The sequence below is a fragment of the Sus scrofa genome, chromosome 5 (genome assembly GCF_000003025.6).
Source record: "Sus scrofa isolate TJ Tabasco breed Duroc chromosome 5, Sscrofa11.1, whole genome shotgun sequence".
In the NCBI taxonomy this organism is placed as follows: domain Eukaryota; kingdom Metazoa; phylum Chordata; class Mammalia; order Artiodactyla; family Suidae; genus Sus; species Sus scrofa.
Genome location: NC_010447.5, coordinates 7,246,892 through 7,271,102, shown reverse-complemented (window position 1 = coordinate 7,271,102; position 24,211 = coordinate 7,246,892). Strand labels below are relative to the sequence as shown.

The following is a 24,211-nucleotide window of genomic DNA, read 5'->3' as shown; positions in this document are numbered from 1 at the left end:
GTCTTAACTCCCAAAGGTTCAGATTTGATTGGGCTGGAGTATAGCCTGCAGCCAGGGGCTTTAAATGACCCCCAAGGTGTTTGAAGCCATAGCATGCCAGCTCTTCTTCTTGGTGCCTGTCACTTTACCTCTCATTTTGTGAGGCAGTAACTGTTATTTCTCTCATTTTGCAGATTTTAGTCAAGGCATAGAAAAGTCCTCCTTGGTGAGCTAATAATAAAATGGCTAACAGCTACAGTTTGGGGGAGTTCCTATTGTGACTCAGTGGTAACAAATCCGACTAGTATCCATGAGGATGCAGGTTTGATCCCCGGCCTCGCTCAGTGGGTTAAAGGATCTGATGTTGTCGCAAGCCATGGTGTAGGTCACAGATGCAGCTCGGGTCTGACATTGTTGTGGCTGTGGTGCAGGCCAGCAGCTGGAGCTCAGATTCAACCGCTAGCTTGAGAACTTCCATATGCCACGGGTACAGCCCTTAAAAAAACCACACACACACACAAATAAATAAATAAACCCACATTTCTCTTTCACTGATCTCTCGTAAATTCTCTGGACTTTTCTGGGTTTTTTTGTTGTTGTTTTTTGTTTTGGCCACACCCAAGGCATGCCAAAGTTCCCAGGCCAGAGATTGAAGTGCCATAGCAGTGACAACACTGGGTCCTTAACTACCAGGCCACCAGGGAACTCCTTGGGGCCTTTGTGATCTATGCTTAAGTTACAAATTCCAGACCAGATCAGTGGCCTTTCCCTTTGCGGGAGAACCCCTTTGAGCCCCTGATAAGCCATGGACTCTGGAACATTCATGTATGTACAGAGTGTTCAGCCCCCTGCCGTGCTGCCCTTGGCATCCCTGCCATCCGAAGCCCTTTCTCCGCCATAAATCTGTGGGAGCACCAGAGGAAGGAGATGGCTGAGAGTTGACGCCAGCAAGTAGGAACCTTCTGCTGAGGTTCCTGGGGCAGAAGAGGGGCTGAAAAGACAGAAATCGTGTCCCTCCCTGCCCTGGAGCTCTGCCAACCCGCAGCCCCTCCCCAGCTGAACACCAGCCCTGAGCTTGCTGAGCGCAGGCACAATACCGACCTCTTACCCTTGCAGCTCCCCTCTGAGCAGAGCATTCTTATTGTTATCATCTCGATTTACACATGAAGTCCCCAAGAGGTTACCTGGACCACTGCCCGGCCGGAAACCTAGGCCCTCTGGATCCAGAGCCTCCTTCTTAGCCTTTGGGCTATTCTTTCTCTCCTCCCTCCAGGGAAAACCACCTACCAAGAAAGCCAAAGTTCTGCACAAAGCTGCCTGGTCTGCCAAAATTGGAGCCTTCCTCCACTCCCAAGGGACCGGACAGCTCGCAGATGGGACACCAACAGGGCAGGATGGTAAGCTGGCAGGGACTGGTGCTCAGGAAGTAGGTGGGGTGCGGTGCCCGGACTGGGGTGGCCTCCCTAGGAGTGGGGATTAGAAAGGGTGCCGGGCTCAGGCTTGCCTTGGACTGCATCTTCCCCACCTGGTGGGTAAGTACCTCGAAACCATCCCAGGAAATCCCTCAACCACGCTTACGTTGCCAGGACCTACCCTTGTTAATTCAAAGGCCAAGAATTAGCTGCTTTTGTTCTGCAGTGCTTTTAGCCCTCCAGCTTCTGTTGCCCTGGGGCAGCGGAGACCCATATCTGGTTTGAAGAAGGGTGAGGGGAAGGAAAGGAACCTTTCTGTCTCTCTGAGCGTGTGTAGCAATTTCTCTGCACACGTAGGCCTGAAACAACTCTGCTGTCAAGGATCTGGTCTGAGTTACCCCCCACCCCCGGCCCAGGGTTGAAGGGGCCTAGGTGTGTGCACCTCCCACCTGCATGGATTGGCTGTGGCCAATGGGAGGTTGGGGGAGGTCTGAGGAATTTAAGCCTAAGGGTCTGTGAATTTCCTTCTTTCTCCGGGAGGAAGGTCAGGCATTTCCCTGGGAGTGTTCGGAGTGTCCGTCTTCACACCGCAGTCTGGCAGCCTTTGGCTGAGGTCCTCCTGGTCCTCATGGCCACTGGTGGGGCAGGTATGGGGTGGGTCCAGGGCTGCCACGGTGGAAGAGGGACCTGCCTCTCCGACTCCTCTTGCACTGGCTGCTGCTGGAGCTCCCAGCTTTGACGAACTCTCTTCCTCTTTGCTGCCCAGCACTGGTCTTAGGTTTCGACTGGGGGAAGTTTCTGAAGGATCACAGTTACAAGGCTGCTCCTGTCAGCTGCTTTAAACACGTGAGTGCCTTGGGGATGGGCTCGGGGGAGCAGGGATGCTGGGTGCCGCCCTGGCTCACCCACCTGCACAAGTGCTGTTCCAAGCTGGCCATTGGCACCAGGAGCCCAGCTTTGCCACTCGCTCCAATTTACCCTTCTGTCCCCATTTTTTCCTTCTTTTTATGGCCACACCTGCAGCATATGGACGTTCCCAGGCTAGGGGTCTGATCACAGCTGCAGCAATACCAGATCCAAGCCCACATCTGTGACCTACACCATTGCTTGCGGCAGCGTTGGATCCTTAATCCACTGAGCGAGGCCAGGGATTGAACCTGCATCCTCATGGAGACTAGGTCAGGTTCTTAACCCACTGAGCCACAATGGGAACTCCCCACCATTTTTTCCCAGAAAGTCCTCACACAAACCCGCACTGAGAGCTTCTAGCACTCTCCCTTTGAGGTTCCCTCCGTGCTTATTTACATAATGACACTTTGTGCTTTGTTAACTAAAACCCCTCTGAGGAGTTCCTGTCTTGGCGCAGTGGTTAACAAATCCGACTAGGAACCATGAGGTTGCAGGTTCAGTCCCTGCCCTTGCTCAGGGGGTTAACGATTCAACCCCTAGCCTGGGAACCTCCATATGCCGCGGGAGCGGCCCAAGAAATAGCAAAAAAAAAAAAGACAAAAAATAAAAAATAAAACCCCTCTGAAAATCCCTTTCCTTTTCCCCATATTTAGCATTTTCCCATTGAAGGCTTGGTGCTTGTGAACTGCCCTGGGCCACTGGTTCCCAGGAGGCAGGTGTGGATACCTCCTGGAGCCCCCTTCTGCTGCAGGCTCCCCGACACACACAAATGCCCCCACCTACACCCCCATCCCTGAGACCCTGCAGGGCCAGGCTTGCCGTGGAAGAACTTAGCACACAGGTCTGAGTGGGGTTGCCTCTCAGGCGTGGAGAAAAACCAAGGGGGTTCTCTTGTTTCTCAAGGCCGTTTCCTAAACCCCAGGAAATCCAGGAGGAGGCCTCTTTAGTCTGAGTCCTCTGACCAGAGTAAACCCACTTCCTGGCCTCCTTGCTGAACTGCTGCTGAGCGCAGTTTAACTCCTACCCCTCTCCTCTCTGGTTGCTAAGGAAGGTGCAGGTGGGGTGTGGCGAGGGTGAGAAGCTGCTAGATGTCATTACTGTCGCACAGGCTGGCACAGGTGTGATGTGCCCGAGGAGCTGGTCCCGAAAGACGAGCACCCAGGGCTGTCTGACTCTGGGCCTCTGCCCCCCATTCCCTGACTCGGCTCTTCACGGACAGCGCACGCCCCTGCCCAGCCCCGCACACATGGCGGGTGCTGTGAGCAGCGTGCTGTCTCACCTGCACACAGGTGCCGCTGTACGACCAGTGGGAGGACGTGATGAAGGGGATGAAGGTGGAGGTGCTCAACAGCGACGCCGTCCTCCCCAGCCGGGTGTACTGGATCGCCTCTGTCATCCAGGCGGCAGGTGGGTGCTCCGGGCCCAGGCAGGGTCGCGGCTGCAGAAAAACATATCCAGGTGGATAGGCAGGAAAATTAGCTTCAAAAGCAAACAGAGGAGGAGTTCCCATCGTGGCTCAGTGGTTAACGAATCCGACTAGGAACCATGAGGTTGCAGGTTTGATTCCTGGCCTTGCTCAGTGGGTTGGGGATCTGGCTCAGATCCCGTGTTGCTGTGGCTCTGGCATAGGCCAGCAGCTACAGCCCCGATTCTACTCCTAGCCTGGGAACCTCCACATGCCACAGGTGTGGCCCTAGAAAAGACCAAAAAAAAAAAAAAAAAAAAAAAAGGCAAACAGAGGAGTTACTGTTGTGGCTCATTGGTAATGAACCTGAATAGTAGCTGTGAGGATGCAGGTTCAATCCCTGGCCTCACTGGGTGGGTTAAGTAGCTGCTGTTGCCAGGAGCTGTGGTGTAGGTCACACACAAGGCTCAGATCCCACGTTGTGGTGACTGTGGTGTAGGCCGGCAGCTGTAGCTCCAATTCGACCCTTAGCCTGGGAACCTCCCTATGCCTCCATTGCAGCCCTGGAAACCAAAATCAGAAAGCCCGATCACTGGACTTGCAATTCTCTTGCCTGCCTTAGAGGGGCCGCAGAGCTTTTTAAGTTTATTCCAGAGCTGGTCCTGCTGGAGATGGATTCTCACCACTCTGCCGTGCTGCTTTCTGAGGAAGCGGCGTGGGTGTTTCTGGGCTCTGACTGTTGTGGAAGGAGTTATTGGAACAGGCAGCGAATGTTCAGCTGAGGCTGGAGAAGAGCGACCGATGGCCTAAGAGTGTACCTTTCCCTCTTCCTTCTCAGGGTACCGGGTGCTGCTCCGGTACGAAGGCTTTGAAAATGATGCCAGCCATGACTTCTGGTGCAACCTGGGCACTGTGGACGTCCACCCCATTGGCTGGTGTGCCATCAACAGCAAGATCCTGGTGCCCCCGCGGAGTGAGTTGCTGAGCGCCTTCCCCTTGCCGGTTCCTGCAGGGCCCTTGGGAGAAGGGGTGTCCTGACTTAGTTGAGACCAGATCAGAACCCACTTGCCTCCTTGTGCCCTGTCCCCCCTTGTCCCAGAGGCCCCTTGGTAGATCCAGGCTGGGGAGCCTGATTTTATAAGATGAGGTGATCGGTGGCCTGAAAGGCAGGAACAAGTGATCAGTCCCCTCTGCTGCTCCCAGGGCAGCTCCGTCTGTGGGAGCGCCGCCCGTCTAGTCAGGATCCTGCTCTGTCTCCACAGCCATCCACGCCAAGTTCACCGATTGGAAGGGCTACCTCATGAAGCGGTTGGTGGGCTCCAGGACGCTTCCCGTGGATTTCCACATCAAGGTCTGGCCCGGAGCCCTTTGGGTCCCCGACTCATCTCCTTCCTGCCCTCCCGTTTTATCTGGGCTTCGCGCTGCTCCTGTGCCTCTCAGTCTCAGCGGCTCCAGGTTTCCAAAGGATGGACAGTGGCTGCCGTCCGCCTTCCCAGCCTCCCATCAGCCTCCTCCTGGTTCAGACTCCAGGGCAGCCACTCAGTCATGTTGTGTGGTCTGCCGTTTGTTCTTCTAGATGCTTACCTTTGCTCCGAGCATTTTCAGGAGCATTCATTCAATAGATCTGATCACTGGTCTTGGACACAGTACAAGAGCTACAGAGTCCTGCCTTGAGGACTCTCCAGTCTGGCAGAGATGAAGTCATGCCCATGACTAATTACAAAATAGCCTTGATTCTGAACCAGGGATGTGCTTCACTCATCTGTGTGGCATTTCCAATTTTTAAAAATTATTTAGTTCCTTAACAAAAAAAATCACACATGGTGAAAATTCAGAGGGCTCCCAAGGCCACACAGTGAAGGCAGGGTCCCCCCGCCAGTGTGCCAGGCCTGCTGTTGTGCGGCTCGCTCACGTAGGTGCCTGGGCCACATCTGACCCCGATGCTCACATGTGTTGTTCCCATGTCACCCTGGGTAAGTGTCACAGCAGCAAGCAGGGGAATGCAGGGCAGGCGCCACTGTGACATGTGATTGAACTGGTCTTGTGGCCTGAGGAGGAGCAGGTGCCGAGGGCTCCGTGGAGAATATAGCTTTGAATTCTGCTTTGTGGGCGGCCTAGAAGCTGGTGGGGGGCCATCACACCCAAGGCCCCGGACGCTGGTGAGAACTGTGGGCCTTCACTGGCCTTCAGTGAGGAACGGTTCCAAGCACCTCAAAGAATGACTTTAGGACTTCCCTGGTGGCCTAGTGGTTAAGGATGCAGTGTTGTCACTGCCATGGCTCAGGGCACCGCTGTGGCCCAGGAACTTCTGTATGCTGCGAGGGCAGCCCACAGCAACAAAACCAAAAAAACCTGTTTTTCTCTTATTTGAACCTAGTGGGTAGTACTCACTTGTCATTTACCTCTATGTTTTAATATTCTTTTCATATTCTTTCCAACAGAACTGTAAGCTTTTTCTCCTCTGTTTCCTGTAGTTCTTTGCACAGGTGACAAGTTTGGCAGCTGAGGATGCACGTCTCCTATCCTCAGCTGGCCCTTGTTTGAGGATGAGGCAGGTGACTGTGGGTGACACAGGCCGCTAGGAGTATCCAGGTGGCCTCACCTCAGCTTAAATTAAAAGGAGCTTGATTCTGGGTGGCAGAGCAGGGCTCTGAGTCGGTCAGCAAGCATGCACGTACCCAGGGTCACGTACCCAGACCCTGCAGTGCACGCTGGAGGCTGCAGAAGCAGCTGCCTTTGAAGAAGTGGGGATGGAAAGATTAGAAGGGCGGGGTCCCTATGATGCCTGCAGTAGGTAAGGACTTCGTCAAGTGTTTGAATGAAGGCCCATCATCCATGTGTTTGTATGTTCAGTCAGAAAAAAAACATCAGGGTGTTCTCTTGTGTTCTCTTGTGGTGCGGCAGGTGAAGGATCTGGTGGTGGTACTGCGGTGGCTCGGCCCACTGCTGTGGTGTGGGTTCGATCTCTGCCCCAGGAACGTCCATATGCTGTAGGCACAGCCAAGAAAAAAGTCAGCTGAGCACGCCCTCTGTGCCTCGTTCTGCGCTCAGAGCTAAAACACTAACCCTATCCTTTGCCTTTGCAGACCTCGAGTTCTAGCGTAGCGTGTGGCCTTAAACCAGGGTGTTGTCGGGTCGGGTCAGGGTCACCCTGAGAAGGCACAGAGGGAAGGAGCGTGTCAGAAAAGGCCAGGTGGGGGTGGACCCGGGACCCCAGCCCGGGCCTCACCCTGCGTCTCCATCTGCTAAATGGGTCAGGTGTATTCCCGCCCTTGAGCTGAGGGCTGAAGGATCCCTGTCCTGGTGGCTGCTTTGTGACCTTCTGGGGGGATTTGGAAAAGCACGGCTCAGTCCCCACACCTGAGCCTGCAGCGCCCTGGTGCTGGAAAAGCCCCACAAAGCTTAGTCACCCATCCCCTACCCCCGGCAGGACAGCACCAAAGCCTCCAGAATCTCCAGCTCCTCCCCAGGGGTCCCCCCAGGGCAGCAGCTCGTGGGCATCTGTCTTTTGCAGTGTCAGAGACGTGGCATCCTGACTGAGGCACTGTGGAAGCTGTTCAGAGCCACTGCTCAGCGGGCCGGAGCTGAAATTAGATGTACGGAGGCAAAGGGCGCTCGGTTCTCTAACCCCGAGGCCTGTGCGCCATCAGCTGGGGGCCGGAAGGTAGAGGGGACGTGGGGTACCCGTGTGACCAGAGCGCAGGTCCCCGAAAGAGCACGAGGCTGGAGCCCTTGGAGCCCAGCTCTGCTACCCGCGAGCCTGTGCGACTCTGAGGAAGTCCCGCCTCCCTGGGTCCCTGTTTCCTTTGTCTGGAAAGTGACTGTAAGTCCCGTCACCGTGACTTACCCGCACACGTCGTGACCATCACGTCATCAGTGTCACCCTAGGGACTTGGAGCCAGGGCTGAACCTGGGGACAGGAGGGCTCACCTGCCTGCCTCCTGACCTGGGCTTTGGGGCGCCTCCGCCGCACCCGCCCCGTCCTCTGGCTTCTTTGAAGAGACGGAGCAGGGAGAGGCCGCGTGGCCACGGCAGGCTGGTGCTGTCGTTGCAGATGGTGGAGAGCATGAAGTACCCCTTCCGGCAGGGCATGCGGCTCGAGGTGGTGGACAAGTCCCAGGTGTCGCGGACCCGCATGGCTGTGGTGGACACGGTCATCGGGGGTCGCCTACGGCTCCTCTACGAGGATGGCGACAGCGACGATGACTTCTGGTGCCACATGTGGAGCCCCCTGATCCACCCTGTGGGTTGGTCACGGCGTGTCGGGCACGGCATCAAGCTGTCAGGTAACGTGGGTCTGGCTGAGCGGTGGGGTGACTGTGTGCCTTGCGGGTGGCCGTGCTTGACCAGGGGTCCCAAGAGGTCGAGGGACTTGACCAAGGCCACTTGGCTTGAAGCATAAAAACTGATTGAAACCAGAGGCTACAGGCCCCATCCTCTCCCACGTCAAGTGGGAAGAGAAGAGTCCGGGTCTTAAGGGCTGAATCCCCCTCCAGAGAGAGGCCCTGGGCCTTCCGCCTCCTAGTGCTGGGGTGGCGCGAAGATACGGATTAGAGCCTGGGCAAGGCGGCCCCACACTTCTGGGGGAGGCGTGGAGGTGGCCCTGGTAGCAGCTTCACTTCTCTCTTCCCCATCTGTCGTCTCCCTAAAAGAGAGGCGCAGCGACATGGCCCACCACCCCACCTTCCGGAAGATCTACTGTGACGCTGTTCCTTACCTGTTCAAGAAGGTGAGGCCCAGCCCTCAGGCGCGTTCCCCTTGGCTGCACGTCCACCCCGGGCCTGCAGCCTCCTCCCTGGCATGTTCCTGCCCCCTCGCTTCCTTCCAGGCCGATGGCACACCATGGCCTGCTTCCCCCCATCGCCTGGGCCAGCCCGGAGTTTCCCCAGCTGCCCCGTTCCTTTTAGGTTCGAGCCGTCTACACGGAAGGCGGTTGGTTTGAGGAGGGGATGAAGCTAGAGGCCATTGACCCCCTGAATTTGGGCAACATCTGTGTGGCAACCATCTGCAAGGTGAGCTTGGGGCAGGCCCCCGCCTCCCGCCTGGCTTCCTGCGGGCACGGGGGTGGCAGAACTCGGCACGCAGTGTCCATCCCGTCTTCCTGGTACTGGCTGCTCTTTGGCACCTGCTTTTTCTGAGTGGAGCCTTAGCTCCTCACTCAGCATCTGCTCTCAAGTTGCGGTCAGAGCCAGGCTGGACAGGTGCTGATTGAAGCCCTGGCCTGAGCCTGGCTCTGTCCCCTCGCTGGGGGCCTTCCTGCCAAGACCTGCCATCTCTTTTGAGTGCTGGCCTGGCCAAAAGCCGCAGCTGGCTGGCTTTGCTGCAGACCTTGCCACCGCTGCCTGGGGAGCAAACTGGGGGACATGCCGATTGTCCATCCAGCACGTCTCCAGGCTGGGCCCATGTGCTCACCCCGAGAACCCAGTGACCAAAGGGCAGATGGCGTTCCTGCTGGCACAGCATTTGCTGTCTAGTGAGGAAGCCCAGAGATCCCACGATTACGGGCTGCACGAGTGCTCAGTGCTCTGAAGTGGCTCAGGGACGGCTGAGAACTGGCTCCAGGTGGATCCACCCGCCTCGTGGCCCCATTGCCCTGGGCCGGGGGTGCAGCTCAGGAGGCCGTGTTCTGTCTGCCCCGCCCCCTCCCCACCGCCCACTAGGTGCTCCTGGACGGCTACCTGATGATCTGTGTGGACGGGGGGCCCTCCACAGACGGCTCGGACTGGTTCTGCTACCACGCCTCTTCCCACGCCATCTTCCCAGCCACCTTCTGCCAGAAGAACGACATCGAGCTTACACCCCCGAAAGGTAAGACGAGCCGGAAGGGGCAGGGGGAGGCCCTGATTCCTGGCCTTGCTAGACCCTGCTAGACCTTGGAGCTTGAGCTGCCTGAGGACTGGAGAGGTGACAGAGCTACCCGAGGTCACCACCAGCCCTTGGTCTGGGCTGGCTCGCCCCATGGCTGGTACGTGGCTCGGTGAGCAGTCAACCACCTGTAGGACAGAACCAGGTCCTAGCAGGTACCAGCCAGGGGAGGAGGGAGAAGGCTCCTGCAGAGACTCCGGGCTGGATCCTGACCGAGCTGTGGGCGCCCTTGGCCATGGGGGGCTTGGCGGAACTCTCTCCGGCTCCCCTTCGGCCCTCAGCCGGACTTTCCACTGCTCCAGGGTACGAGGCTCACACTTTCAGCTGGGAGACCTACTTGGAGACGACCAAGGCGAAAGCGGCGCCATCGAGACTCTTCAACATGGTGAGGGGACCAGGAGGCAGGGGCCCGGGGTGGCCTTGGGACGGCCCTACCTGTTCCCACTCCTTTCCTTGAGTCTGTGCTGCTGAGACCGGCCGCAAACTCCGACGCCAGCCCCGAGCCGAGCAGTTCAGCCGGTCCCTTTCCCAGGGGGTGGTGTGGGCACAGAGTGCGGTGGGATCGCTGGTCAGAGGAACCTGCCCTGCTCCCTCCCCCAGGACTGCCCCAACCACGGCTTCAAGGTGGGCATGAAGCTGGAGGCCGTGGACCTGATGGAGCCCCGGCTCATCTGTGTGGCCACCGTGAAGCGGGTGGTGCATCGGCTCCTCAGCATCCACTTCGACGGCTGGGACAGCGAGTACGACCAGTGGGTGGACTGCGAGTCCCCGGACATCTACCCCGTCGGCTGGTGTGAGCTCACCGGCTACCAGCTCCAGCCGCCCGTGGCCACAGGTCTGGGCTCTCACGGCCCTAAGCGGCTCTTGACTTTGCTCTTCCTTTTCCTTCCTGCCAATCACTCCCCCTGCCCTGTGTCCCCCTCGTTCTCTGGCATGAGATGGAGACGCTCCTGGACCACTTCCGAGAAGAGTGGCCCCTGCCTCCCTCCCCCTGACTTCTCTGTCTCCCTCTCCCTCTGGCCTGCAGAGCTCCTTCCTTGACCTTGCCCACTCTGTCATATGCTCGTGCCCCTGTGCACCCAGGTAAACCCCCAGGTCCCTCCGGGAGCCCTGCCCATGGGGTGGGAAGAAGGGACGGCTGTGCTCCGGTCCCTCCCCGCAGCCCCCTCCCTGTTCTCACTGCCCAGCTCTGGCTTTCCTTCTGGGGGTGTCCCTGCGTAAGGGGGGCCAGCGAGGGGCGGGCAGGGGTCTCGGGATGTGCTTGCAGCCTGTGTCTGAGCCTCACCTCTTGTCCCTGCCTGTCAACAGCAGAGCCCACCACACCTCTGAAGGCCAAAGAGGCCACAAAGAAGAGAAAGAAACAGTTCGGGAAGAAAAGTAAGTGAGGCTCTAAAGCTGCCTGGCTGGCGGGGGCCTGGCAGCAGCTGAGCCTGTGTCCTGGGGAGCTGAGGTGGCGGGTCGCCTCTTAGGTAGCCTGGTTCATGCTCCCGCCTTTTGCCCAATGGGCCCGTCAGTCACCCCGGGTGTTCAGGGACCCAGATCATAAGTAGGGGGTCTTTGGTCTTTGGCAGTGGTCAGGATGGCCAGGAAAAGGGACAAGAGGTTGTATTTGAGAGAGAAGGGGAGCCGTGGCCTCTGAGGCGATGTGTGCCGCTGGGTTTGAAATTAAAAGGTACCAGAGGACTGGAAGCTGCTCCCCAAGGCTGTTGTGTTCCCTGGTGACCCCCAGCGGGTGGGAGCAAGGGCAGCCTCCAAGCTCCGGGGACATCTCCACAGGCAGGGCTGTTCTCGGCTGGAGAGGTGGCCCCTGCCGTGGCACCATGCAGAGAGGAAGCAGTTCTGGTCCCCAGGCAGAATTAAGACCCTGCGAGGGTGTGGAGTTGATCAAGTGGCAGGACCCTGTGCCCTTCAAAACCAAGGGCTGGCAAAGTCACACTTCAGAGGTGGGAAAAGGATCAGAAAAGGGAAGCTTGGAGTTTCCTTGTGGCACAGCAAGCTAAGGATCTGGCATTGTCAACCGTGACCCGGTTGCTGCTGTAGCACAGGTTCCACCCTGGCTCAGAAACTTCCACATGCCTCAGAGCAGCCAAAAGAAGAAAAAGAAAAGGGCAGCTTAATAACCACAGGTGGGGTGCGTGAAATTAATCTTTTCTTGGAGAAAACCTCTGAGCCCCGGGCAGTCCTAGAGGTGAGGTCAGAGGTCGGGCCTTCTCCCTCCCCAGTGGGGGCCTTCCGCACTGCCTGCCCGCTGGGGGGAGACCCACCCTTGCACTTCACATGGATACAGCCCCAACCTGGATTTCATTCTGTTTTTATTTATTTATTTATTTTTGCCTCTTCTAGGGCTGCTCCTGCGGCATATGGAGGTTCCCAGGCTAGGGGCTGAATTGGAGCTGTAGCCGCCGGCCTCCGCCAGAGCCACAGCAACGTGGGATCCGAGCCGCATCTGTGACCTACACCACAGCTCACGGCAACGCCGGATCCTTAACCCACTGAGCAAGGCCAGGGATCGAACCCGCAACGTCATGGTTCCTAGTTGGATTCGTTAACCACTGAGCCATGACAGGAACTCCACATTCTGTTTTTATTCAAAGGAAAAAGAATACCACCAACCAAGACCCGGCCCCTCAGACAGGGGTCCAAGAAGCCCCTGCTGGAGGATGACCCGCAGGCCGCAGAGAAGATCTCGTCGGAGCCCGTTCCTGATGAGAGTAAGAGCCTCCTGCGCGGGTCCAGGCGGCCGGCGGCTCTGGGGCTCAGAGGCGGGCCTGCTCCTTCCCCACCTGGCGCGGGAGAGCAGACTCAGGCTGAAGGGGGTTTGCTGGGCACAAAGCCGCCCTTAGCCCCCTGGGCCCAGGCTTCCCAAACACCCAGCCAACGCTGAAAGGAGCCTTTCCTCTGGGCCCGCAGGGTGGGGCCTCCCCTGCTGCCTGCCCACCTGGCCAGGGCCTCTCCTCGCCCGGTGCCGAGGGCCTGTCTGTGGGAAGCCAGGCCCTGAGCCCTGCCCGGGGTCAGGCGCGCTCCTCTCCCTCCTCAGTCATCACCGTGCGCGTGAAGGAAGAGCACCTGGACATGGCCTCGCCCGACAAGGCCCCGAGTCCCCAGCTGCCTGTTCCCATCGAGAACATCAAGCAGGAGACAGACGACTGAGCCCGCCTCGCTGCCAGCCTGGCCGCCGCCGCTGCCACCACCCTCCACCCCCTTCCTTTGGAGACTGAGCCTTTTTGTGTAAAATCGGCCTGGTGCCGCGAGGCCAGGCACCAAGGGAACAGCCAGGGTCTCCTCCGGCCGGGCCTGCGCGGCCGGGGCTGCCCGAGACGCGCAGATGCGCCGCGAGCGGCTCCCTCTCCAGCCAGAGCTCCTTACTACCGCCCCTCCACACCCACCGTGTCCCTCAACTGCAGGGGTGGGGGACACACTGGGTGGTGGGGGGGGTATGGCACACGTGCACACACTCCTGCCCGAGCAAGTCATAAATAAAGGTCTGGAGCAGCGCTCAGGGGAGACAGTCCCCTGACTGATGCAAGTGGTGCAGCCTCTTCAGCAAGCGGAAGAGCCTTCCCGGCCTCCGGGGTTGGCCCTCTGCTCTGCGCTCCCAGAAGCCCCAGGCCCCAGCTCCGGCCGGCAGCTGAACAGCAGTGACCAGGCTACACAGGTTTTGGTGACTTGTGAGGTGGCCTTGACCTGTTTTCTTTTTCGGCATGAGGACTGACTGACTCCCCCACCCCTGCACCCTCGGCATTTGGAAGTTCCTAGGCTAGGGACAACACTGGGTCCTTAACCCACTGAGCTACCAGGGAGCTCCATACCACATCCATTTCGAAAAAGTACAGTGGCTCAAAGGCAGGGTCTGTTCTCTGGTACTGGGGGTTTGCAGGGGCCTTGGTGGGAAAGACTGCACCAGCCCTGTGCTACTGGAGAGGTGGGCAGGAAGGTGAGCTCAGCATGTGCACACGAGCGTCTGTGGCCTGAGAGGGAGCCTGCCTCCGGCATTAACCTTTATCTGCGCTGGAGCCCAGCCTGGCGATGACATGACCTTTTCATTCCCCTTCCCCCTATTTGTTTTGTTTTGCTTTGGTTTTTTGGCCGCCCCCGCAGCATATGGAGTTCCCGGGCCAGGGATAGGTCTGAGCCGCAGTTGCAACCTACAAGCCGCTGCCGCATCGTCGGGTTCTTAACCCACTGTGCCAGGCCGAGGATCAAACCTGCTCCAGAGACCCCCGCTCATCCCATTACACTGCAGTGGGAACCCCTCCCCTTCTCCCTATTAACCAGAGTCAGGTCTGGCCCTGCCAGAAGTCATTGGGCCTCAACAGCGGGGAGTGGGCAGCCCTGCTGGCTGAGGTGGCCCTACAGGAGCTCCTGGGGGAGGGCAAGGGACACACTCCCTGGTTCCTGTTCCTTACTGCCTGTGCCCCTCTTAACTCCATAATCCAATTCCCTCTGAAATTCTCTAAGTTCACCTAGCGTCCGCCCAAGTTGCAGCTGCTTTTATTTTTCCCTGTTAATCTCCTTTGAAACTCCTTCCTGTGACCCACTGTCTCTTCTCTTCCTGAAACCTGAGGTGTGCCAGGCCTCTCCTCAGCCTGTGGAGACAGCGTGGCGGGTGGGTGTCCAGCTGCCACTGGCCATGCTTGCCCAGTAGGGCGCTGACCGTAGGTGTGCTCAGGACCCAGTTATTGGTGTCACCCCAAAGACGGGCGACCAGCCCAAGGGGAGCTGATTTCCTGTCAGTTCAGAGAGCTTACCTTTTTCCTTTTCTTTCTTTTTTTGCTTTTAGGGCCACACCCCCGCATACGGAAGTTCCCAGGCTAGGGGTCGAATTGGAGCTACAGCTGCTGGCCTACACCACAGCCACAGCAACATGGGATCTGAGCCACGTCTGTGACCCACACCACAGCTCACGGCAACGCCAGATTTTTAACCGACTGAGTGAGGCCAGGGATCGAACCCATATCCTCATGATTCCTAGTCAGGTTCATTAACCACTGAGCCACGAAGGGGACTCCCCGTTTCTTTTTCTAAATGCACTATGCAGAGTTCTAGTTGTGGCTTATCAGGTTAAGAACCCAACATAGTATCCATGGGGATGAGGGTTCAATCCTTGGCCTCGCTCAATGGACTGGGGACCCAGCGTTGCTGCCATCTGCAGCATGTGGCTTGGATCTGTGGCTACACCTGTGTTGTAGCCGGCAGCTGAAGCTCTGATTCAATCCCTAACCCAGAAACCTCCATATGCCGTGGGTGTGGCAGTAAAGAAAACAATTAAACAAATGCACTATGCAGGCCCATGTGGTACAGGAACCAGGCCTAGAAAGCACTCACAGCCTGAATTCCCCCAGAGCATGACGAGGCATGGAACACAGCGACAACCAAGAATGGGGCAGGTCCCAGGACGGGGGCCATGCCTTCCCCACCCCCACCTCACACAGACTTAAGTGGTGACGGTGACGGTCCTCCAGTGGGCTGGCACCCCCTTTCCTCCCTCCCTCCCACCCCGCCTTGGTCTGCTCAGGCGTCTTGCTGGGCCATGACCTGCCCAGCTGAGAGGAATTCATTATCCCTGATGCTCTTGCAGTTAAAGGATCCAGTTCTGGCTGAAATGCTTCTGGGACCTGTCTGGCATTTCTGCCTTTAGTTGCTTCTTCCTGAATGAAGAAGTGATGCTTACAGATGCTCTGGACAACGGAAGCCCCAGGATAAGGATGCAGAGCTGGAGGACAAGTTTAGCTGCCATTAAAGCCCCAGTCTGGCCTCCCCATACTTAACCTGTATGAGATAATTCAATCCCTTTCCTGAAGTCCATTTTGTCGGTATGTCCTTAGCAAGAGTGCCTTCTAGAAGTTCCCGTCCTGGTGCAGTGGTTAAGGACTCCAACTAGGAACCATGAGGTTGTGAGTTCGATCCCTGGCCTCGCTCAGTGGGTTAAGGATCCGGCATTGCCGTGATCTGTGGTATAGGTTGCAGATGCGGCTCGGATCCCACGTTGCTGTGGCCCTGGCGTAGGCCGGTGACTATAGCTCCGATTGAACCTCTAGCCTGGGAACCTACATATGCTGGAGGAAGCGGCCCTCGAAAAGGCAAAAAGACAAAAAAAAGTGCCTTCTAATGTGCCAGCCCATGGCGCCCGCTCCGAAGATGAGCCGGAAGGTGCAGAGCAATAAACGAGTGCACCTGTCATCTCCTGAGTGCCCCGTCTCCATAGCAACAGCACGCTGTACTCTTACAGTCCACCAGTGCCCTCTCCCCAAACCCCAAGTTCCCCAAAGGCCAAGCCCGAGTCTTGTGTGGCTCCCTGGTGTGGGTCAGCCCAAATGCAAACACCGGACGAGGCCTCCTGCCCTTTCCTTTACGGCCACCCGACCCTCCAGTGTAGCCAAGGGAGCTGCTCTTGGTAACTGTGCCGGGCACTAGTTCACACAGCTTATTTGTTGTCTTTTTCTTTTTATGGCCACATCTGTGACATGGAAGTTCCCCACCCAGGTTCAAACCAGAGCTGCAGCTGTGGCCGACACCACACCCACGGAAACCCCAGATCTGAGCCACAGCTGGGGCCTATGCTGCAGCTTGTGGCAGCACCGGATCCTTAACCCACACGGCTTATTTCATCTTCACGGTAATCCTGTGAGGACATGCTGACTTCATTTTGCAGATAAGAAAAAGGCTCATTAAACTTTAGTAACTTGGTGGCTTAAACTGACAAGTGACAGCAGTGGGTGACAGCCAGGTTCATCTGCCACATGACCCCCAGCTGAGTGCCTTGAGCCAGGCGAGCACCCCCAGCCCAGCACACAATGCCAGGGCTCAGGGCTCTTACCCTTCTCCACTGCCTTTGTATTCCTGGGAGGAACGGCCACTTTCAACAAAGTGAAAACAAAAAACCTAGATCGGGGCTGGCACTGGTGGCACAGCATCTCCATAACAGAAACGGTGGGTGGCCGGCAGCGGCTGAGAAGTCCCAAACACCGTCGCAGCCACCATACTCTGAGTGGACCCACCAAGGCCGCTGCTCCTGAGCGGAGCTCAGCGCTCACACGAGCTCCCGCAGGGAGAGGGCACCGACGCTGCGTGTGAGCGCCGTTTCTGCAGAAAGCGCCGCGCACGTGTTGCTGAGATGAGGACGGCTGCAGTCAGTCGTTCAGGTTCCCAGTCTCGTTTCCAAGCCCGAAACGCTCACCTTCAGCCTGGGCTCTTTTTAGGGGTTCCTTTCCCGCTCCCAGCCCATCCCCACAGGGAACACTGTTTCGGGTTGATTGCGTCCCCACAAAGAAGCTATACCTCTGAATGAGACCTTACTCAGAAACAGGGTCTCCAGGGAGTTCCCATCGTGGCTCAGTGGGTTACAAACCCGACTAATAATCCATGAGGACGCAGGTTCAATCCCTGGCCTTGCTCAGTGGACTAAGGATCCAGCCTTGCCGCGAGCTGCGGTGTAGGTCACAGAGGCAGCTCGGATCTGGTGTTGCCATGGCTGTGGCAGAGCCCAGGAGCTGCAGCTCTGATTCAAACCCTAGCCTGGGAACTTCCATAACGCCACATCTGCAGCCCTAAAAAAGCAAAACAAAACAAAAACGGTCTCCACAGAGGTGATATGTTAAAATGAGGTCACTGGGGTGGGCCCTCCTCTGATGACTCGTGTCCTTATAAAAGGGGGGAATGTGGACACAGAGACGCAGGAAAATGACATGAAGAGATGGAGACGCCATGTGACGGCACGGGCAGAGACTGGAGTTGTGCTGCTGCAGCCAGGGGACATCTGAGGCCACCAGAAGCTGGAAGGGGCACGGAAGGTCCCCCTGGAGCCTTCAGAGGGAGCACAGCCCTGCTGACACCTTGACCTCAGACCTCTATCCTCACAACTGTGAGACAATAAATGCCTGGTGTTCTACCCACGCGGTTTGTTGTCCTTGCCAACAGCAGCCCTAGGAAGCTAATACAAACACCATCTGACAGTCCTCAGGCGCCCCCAAATCATTAAACTCCAGAGGCAGGCAGAGCCCTCTCCCCACCTTCCCAGAGCCCCCCTGTTCTGCCCAGGGTTTCCCTTTAAGGCCTGCCTCCCCTGTGTACCCGCAGCACACCGCAGGGTCCCCCACGTGGATGGGGCGCCCATGTCCTCCTGCTCCATCTTCTCTGATGAGCTGCGAGATTTTGCTACAACTGAGCACTGCGTTGTGAGGGGATTTGTCAGGATGGCAAACGTAAGGCCAAGGGGGTGATGGAGGGTGACCTGTGGCACCAACACACCCGCACAGGGCGAGCGAGGCCCCTGAGATCAGGGGCGGCAGCGGGGGTTGAGTGGGGGTAGGGGGTGCTGAATCAATAGCCGTCCAGCAATAAGTCACTCTCACGGACACACAGGGGCCAGGGATGCTGTGGTTTAATCAGGCCACTGTCCCACAGGATGAAATAGCATAAAGTTATTTCCTTACACACCCACCCTGGGCTTAGCTCAGAGGTGAAGGAGGTTAGGAGGGGATGGACATTACTGATCGGAAGCAAAAGGTCACGGCCCAGCTCTAGAACCACATGAAACTGCAACCAAGATGAGTCAGATCCCTGCTACCTCCGGGGACTCTGGAACCTGACCCATCCGTCAAGGCCACCCCGCAGCTGCTCTCTGGCTAACCTTGTCTGCTCCGTGCTGTCTTCTCTTCCTGGGAGTTCTCTGGGCACCACGCCTGGGGGCTGGCGTCCGCTTGGCCTTCCTGGTGGCCCCACCGGGGCAGGCGTCAAAGACAGCAGCTGCAGCCTTCACCCTCTGGCCTCGGGCACTGGGAGGGGTGGCACAGGTGGCTCCCACACGCAGGTTCAGCCCAGTGAGCCACCTGGGGAGAAAGAGGTTCAGAGAAGCTGCTGTGCTGAGCTTTCCAGCGTGGCGTGAGGAGGTCCTCAGGAATGTGGGGGCAGTGGGGCCGAGTGAGAGCAGACTCGGAATCCTGGCTCAGCCTCGCACCAATTAACGCGACCCCCAGCAAGTCACTTCAAATCTCAACCCCTCCCTGTAAAACGGGGATAGTAATAAACAGAGGGCTGCTGACCCAGGCACCTTTCAAACCGATTTAGAGGAGCTAATTTAATGTGATTCTTGGAGTTCCCATTGTGGCTCAGCAGCTAATATTCATGAGGACAGGGGTTCAATCCCTGGCCTGGCTCAGTGGGTTAAGGATCCAATGTTGCCATGAGCTGTGGTGTAGGTTAGACGTGGCTTGGATCTGGTGTGGCTGTGGCTGTGGCATAGGCTAGCAGCTGTAGCTCTGATTGGACCCCTAGCCTGGGTACTTCCATAAGCCATGGGTGCGGCCCTAAAAAGCAATGCTAATAATAATATTAATAATAATAATGTGATTCGTAGAACCAACCACCACCAGGCAGACGTAATCACTATCATCCCTTGACGGGTGAGGAAATGGCAGAAAGGTGTCATGGCTCCAAGTCAGACAGTCAAGGAAAGAGCTGGACTTGAGCCCGGGTCACAGACTCCGGGGTTCTTACTGCTCTCTTATGCAATTACGTAGAGTGTCTCCACACAATTACGAGGTCCCGCCCCACTAGGCTGAGTGGATTTCATGCCCACTTTATGGATGAGGGAAGAGAGGCTCAGAGAAGGCCACCCCAAGCCCTGCAGATGTCTGGCTCCCCCAAGAAGGGTAGCTGGCCCTGGCAGGACCCTCCCCTGCCAAAGGTGCTCAGTTGGTGCCGACGTGGTGCCCTGCGGAGATGGTGGAGGCTTGACTGCAGCTGGGGGACCCTGGCTGGGGCGGGGGTGGGGGGTGAGTGGGGGTGCTCACCTGTGAAGCGGGAGCAGCTGGCAGTCACAATGGAAGGGATTGCCACTAAGGTCAATAAGCTCCAGCTGGCGGAGACCGGGCAGCGGGGGCAAAGCCTGCAGCTGGTTCTTCTGCAGGTACAGGCTCTGGAGCTGGGGTCCCAGGCCCGAGAAGGCCCCAGGAGAAATCTGCAAGAAGGTGTCAGGCCCTGGTGTGAGCTCCTGCCAGGTCCGTCCCACCCCCAGGCCTGGAAGGGAGCCCCACCCATGCTCCCCCAACAGGAGAGGCATAGAAAGCCTGAGGTGGGCAGGAAGGGCAGTGCTGGGGTGGAGCCAGGTTGGCTCAGAGCCAAAGCACTTGCCCTTTGCAAGTCACTCGGACCCCCACTTCATAGCTCATTCAGCTACCCTCAGATTCCCCTCATAATGGCAAAGCCCTGTCCACAAAGTAGGAAACCCTATGCACCCAGGTTCCTCCCTTCTCCAGGGCTTGGCAGTGCCCTCCCTGGCAAGCCCCTTCGTGTGGCCCAGGATCCTGCCTGGTCTGTGGCCCACACCTGAGCTCCCTGGGGCAGGGACCCTACGCCCAGCCTTGGGCCTGCTGCTGCAGGGCGGCAGTGTTTGCTGAAGGAACACAAGCCATATAGGGCTTTGTGCTGTCTCCGCCCACCCCCATACCTCTGTGCCCACCTGCTCCAGGCCACTGCTGTTCAGGAAGAGGTGTTGCAGTGAGCGGCCCACGGGCCGGAAGGCCCCCTCTTGCAGGGCCCTGAGCGGGTTCCCCGAGAGCTGCAGCTCCAGGAGGGCAGGCAGCCCCTCCAGGGCCTCCGTGGGCACCTCTGGCAGCTGGTTCCTGTCCAGGTGCAGCTTCTCCAGTTCCTGAGCTGGGCCCAGCGCCCCAGGGGACACTTGGGTGAGACGGTTCCCACTCAGGTAGAGCCAACGCAGGGCCCGCCCGGCTGCCAGGTCCCCGGGTGCCAGGCGGTCCACGGCGTTGTCCTGGAGGTGCAGGGAGAAGAGGCTGGGCAAGGCGCCCAAGGCGGCCCCTGGCACCTGCAGGAAGCGGTTGCGCTCCAGGTACAGGTAGCCAAGGCGGGGCGCCCCTTCGAGGGCGGTAGCGCTGAGGCCTGAGAGCCCGTTGTCAGAGAGGTAGAGGTAGATCAGGCTGCCCAGGCCCGCCAGGGCGCCCGCCTCCAGCTCTGTGATGCCGCAGTGCTGCAGGTGCAGCGACACCAGCCGGCCCAGGCCCTGGAAGGCCGCTCGCGGCACCAGGGGGAAGTGGTTCCGCCTCAGGTCCAGGAGCTGGGTGTCGTTGGGGAAGCCGCGGGGCACGGCGCGCAGGCCCCGGGCCTCACAGCCGCTGTGCCGGGACTCGGGGACGCACACGCAGGCGCGCGGGCAGGGCCGGGCCGCCCCGGCCTCCTCTTTGGGGGCGCCGGCAGGGGCGCGGGGCCGCGCGGCCCCAGCTCCTCCTCCTCCTCCTCGTCCTCCAGCGCCCCGGCTCCCGGCAGCGCAGGTCCCAGGGCCGCAGGGCCTCCAGGGCCTCGCCGCGCAGGCGCCGCGGCCCCCAGCACGCGCCGTCCGAGCGCACGCGCGCCCGCGCCAGCCACTCGAGCAGCGGCCGCGCGCGGCAGCCGCACCACAGCGGGTTCCCCTGCAGCGCAGCCGGCGCAGCTGCCCCGGGCCCTGCGGCGGCAGCAGGGCGTCCAGCTGGTTCCCACGGAGGTCCAGGGTGTGCAGGCGGGGGCAGTGGGCGAAGGCCCTGGGGTCCAGGGCCTGCAGGGCCCCGTGCTCCAGCCTCAGCTCCCGCAGGCCGGGCAGCGCCAGCCCGTCCTCCTCGCCCGCGTAGGTGAAGGGGTTGTGGCCCAGCTCGAGGCGGGCCAGGCCGCGGGCCTGGGACAGGGCCAGCCCCGGCAGGGACTGCAGCTCGTTGTGGTGCAGGCTGAGCCGGCGCAGGGCGGGCAGGCCGGCCAGGGCCTCGGGGGCCAGCACGCTGAGCGCGTTGTGGGACAGCTGCAGCCAGCGGGCACGCACCAGCCCCTGGAAGGCCATGGGCGGCAGGTAGACCAGGGCGTTGTGGGCCAGGTTCAGCGTGGCCAGCGCGCCCAGCGCCCCGAACGTCCCCGGCCTCAGCTCCTCCAGCAGGTTCCCCTCCAGCTCCAGCCGCCGCAGCGAGCCCAGCCCGTCCAGCGCCTCCTGGGGCAGTGCGCTCAGGCGGTTGGAGGCCAGGTTGAGGAGGAGCAGGCGGCCCAGGCCGCGGAAGGCGCCCTCGGCCACCAGCTCCACCTGGCAGTGCCGCAGGTCCAGGTGTGTCAGGTAAGGCAGGTCCTGGAAGGCAGCTGGAGGGATCACCCTCAGCACGTTGCCCCGGAGGTCCAGCCGCTGCGTCAGCTGAGCAGGGAGAGGTAGGGGAGGCTGAGCAGCACAAGGACCACGGCCTGTGCCCCTTGCTGACCCCAGCCTTTGCACGTGCTGTGCCCTGACCTGGAACACTCTCCTCCCCTCACGTTTCCCTTATTCGAGTCATCCTGACACCACCTCTGGGAAGCCTTCCTCCCCAGCCACCTGGGTATCCCCCACTCTGGCACCTTGTGCATTGAATGGTCACGGCCTGCTTCTCTCTTCCTCTCTAGCACTTGACTCCATAGGGCAGAGACCGTCTCTTATCCCAGTGTATCCCAGTTCTCTGCCGTACGGCCTGTACTTACTTCAGTATCCATATAGGTCTCCTAACTTGTTTCAGTCATAGGATTATTTATTATTATTATTTTTGGTTTTTTTTGCTTTTTTGGGCCACACCCACGGCATATGGAAGTTCCCAGGCTAGGGGTCGAATCAGGGCCACAGCTGCCACCCACACGGCAGCTCACAGCAACGCTGGATCCCCGACCCACTGATGGAGGCCAGGGGTGTATACCAGTCGGATTCGTTTCCACTGCACCACAATGAGAACTCCAAGGTTTTAAATAGGTTGTCTCCCTGTTGTTGGTTATTATCATTCTTGTTTTACAGATGTGACGATTGAGGCTTAGAGAGGAAAAGTGACTTGCAAGGCCTCCCAGCCAGGCAGTGGCATATCTACTGGTGCCAGTGCAGGCTCCTCCTGCTACCACCCCCACCCCACTTGCCCCGCTGACCTCAGGAATGGCATTTGGCACCTCAGTGAGGTTCTGGTGCCGGCAGGCCACGTGACGCCTGGAATTGTCACAGATGCAGGTCTGTGGGCAGCGCTGGGCAGCTGCATGCCAGATTGGCCCCAGTGGCAGCAGCAGAGGAAGCAGCAGCACCAAGGAGACGCTCTGGGGCCTGGGAGAGAGAGGAAGGGTCAGTCATCCACAGGAGCAAGGGGTCCACACTGCACTCACTGAGCCCCAGCTCTTGTTCCTAGAGCCGCTCAGATGTCTTCCTCCTTGGGCCCCAGGGAAGCTGTCGTCACCCTGAGCCTCCAGCCCTTCCCAAGCAGAGGTTCCATCGTTACTCCTGTTTTACGCTTGAGGAAACAGACTCAGACAGGCCCCCTGGCGAGTGTCTCTGGTTGTCTGCCCAGTGAAGCTTTGTCAAAGGCAGTATGCCCAGGCTGCGGAGAGGCTCCAGGTCGGAGGGAGCCCTGACCTCCCAGGGCAAGGCTGGTGGTGGAAGGAGAATCAGCCATTGCTCAGACAGATGTGGCATCAGCACACGGTGGCGGGGCACGATGGCACCCACCTCGGAGGACAGCCCAGCAGTTGGAGGGGTGGACTCAGGCCTGGCTCGAGCTGGGAGGCAAGACTTGGGGATCTGAGAGCTTTGAGGCACTTTAATGGCTGGTCAGAGCTGTGCTGACAGGCAAGTGGGTGGCTCCGACTTCCCTCCTGTTTATTCCTCTGTTGTCCTTTCCCATCTTAGTGCCAGGCCGGACTGGGATGGGGAACTGAGGCCAGGGCCTTGGGGCTGTGCTTAGGACAGGGTCTGTCCACCCACTCCCCAACGAGCCATTTTTCCAGTTGGACCCTCTCACCTCTCAGCCCTGCCAGCCTCTTCACAGGGACCCTGCCGCCACGCTGGCGCTCCTGGCTTCCCCAGTGCGCCACTCACCACCACCAACCAGAGGGAACTTTCCAGACTACAGACGGGCCCTGACACCCTCAGCTGAACACCCTCTAGCGTCTCCTCACTGCCTTTGCTGGAAAGTCCTGACTCCTCATCCCCCATCTGGCATCTGCTCAGATCCCTCAGTGTCAGCCTCACCAGAAGCACGAAGAACGGGGCTCCCTCCTCTCTGCCTGTGACACCCCCATCCCAGCTCTTCCCTCATCCTCAGCTCTCTGGGTGGCCCTTCCTTGACCCCTGGGCTGGCTCCCACCTTGAGTGTCCCCCATTTCTGCTCATGGGGTTGTCACCACGTTTTTCAGTCACCTTGACTTCCCAGGGTCTGGCCCAGCCTTGGAGCTAGTGGCACCTTCTAGAGTCTGTGGTGAGACTGAGGCCCAGGGCAGGCCCGAGAGGGGGTGGCCCGTGGGGACAGCGCCATGAAGGACAAGTGCCCAGGCCTCCGATGGCTGCCGAGCTCTCAGGATCCTGGAGGACTAGCTCAGGGGAGCTCCCGGGAGCAGCAGCCATGCTCACCGCCTTCCTTAGAATCCACTTTGGATGCCCCTTGGACAGCCTCTGCCCAGGCGGTTCCCAGAGCCCCCGACAGGCCCCAAAAGGGGGCAGGGGCTTGCCTGCAGCCACTCTGCTTCTCTAACCCCTCCTTCCAACCCCAGGGCCCAAAGACTCACCCCGCCATGCTGACTGCCCGGCCGGTCCAGCCTGGAGGCACCCGGCACAGGGAAAGGCCGGCGACGGTCCCCGCCTGGACGCCGGCAGGAGCCCCCCTCCCGGCCCGCAGAC

The 24,211-nt window shown here is 59.1% G+C and overlaps 2 protein-coding genes across 4 annotated transcripts in view; one reads left to right on the top strand and one right to left on the bottom strand.

Annotated features, from left to right (window-relative positions):
- Positions 1-13,297, top strand: part of L3MBTL2 (L3MBTL2 polycomb repressive complex 1 subunit) — a 19,828-nt gene extending 6,531 nt beyond the window's left edge. Inside the window, exons 4-17 of one of the 3 annotated variants that reach the window (XM_021091462.1) lie at positions 1,253-1,376; positions 2,158-2,237; positions 3,590-3,707; positions 4,544-4,678; positions 4,968-5,056; positions 7,793-7,991; positions 8,358-8,434; positions 8,613-8,717; positions 9,366-9,513; positions 9,873-9,955; positions 10,171-10,405; positions 10,879-10,947; positions 12,165-12,281; positions 12,608-13,297. In XM_021091462.1, the coding sequence (XP_020947121.1) occupies positions 1,253-1,376; positions 2,158-2,237; positions 3,590-3,707; positions 4,544-4,678; positions 4,968-5,056; positions 7,793-7,991; positions 8,358-8,434; positions 8,613-8,717; positions 9,366-9,513; positions 9,873-9,955; positions 10,171-10,405; positions 10,879-10,947; positions 12,165-12,281; positions 12,608-12,720 (1,692 nt within the window). In that variant the 3' untranslated portion in view covers positions 12,721-13,297. Of the gene's footprint in view, positions 1-1,252; positions 1,377-2,157; positions 2,238-3,589; positions 3,708-4,543; positions 4,679-4,967; positions 5,057-7,759; positions 7,992-8,357; positions 8,435-8,612; positions 8,718-9,365; positions 9,514-9,872; positions 9,956-10,170; positions 10,406-10,878; positions 10,948-12,164; positions 12,282-12,607 lie in introns of all 3 variants that reach the window. The other 2 variants (XM_001929185.4, XM_005653110.3) reach the window with 2 other exon arrangements.
- Positions 12,141-24,211, bottom strand: CHADL (chondroadherin like). Its single transcript, XM_005653107.3, is given in 9 exon segments — positions 12,141-12,353; positions 18,200-18,398; positions 19,362-19,528; positions 20,030-20,793; positions 20,796-20,846; positions 20,849-20,998; positions 21,001-21,730; positions 22,477-22,645; positions 24,100-24,211. Coding segments are annotated over 9 exon segments (2,265 nt in total). The 5' UTR covers positions 24,108-24,211; the 3' UTR covers positions 12,141-12,326.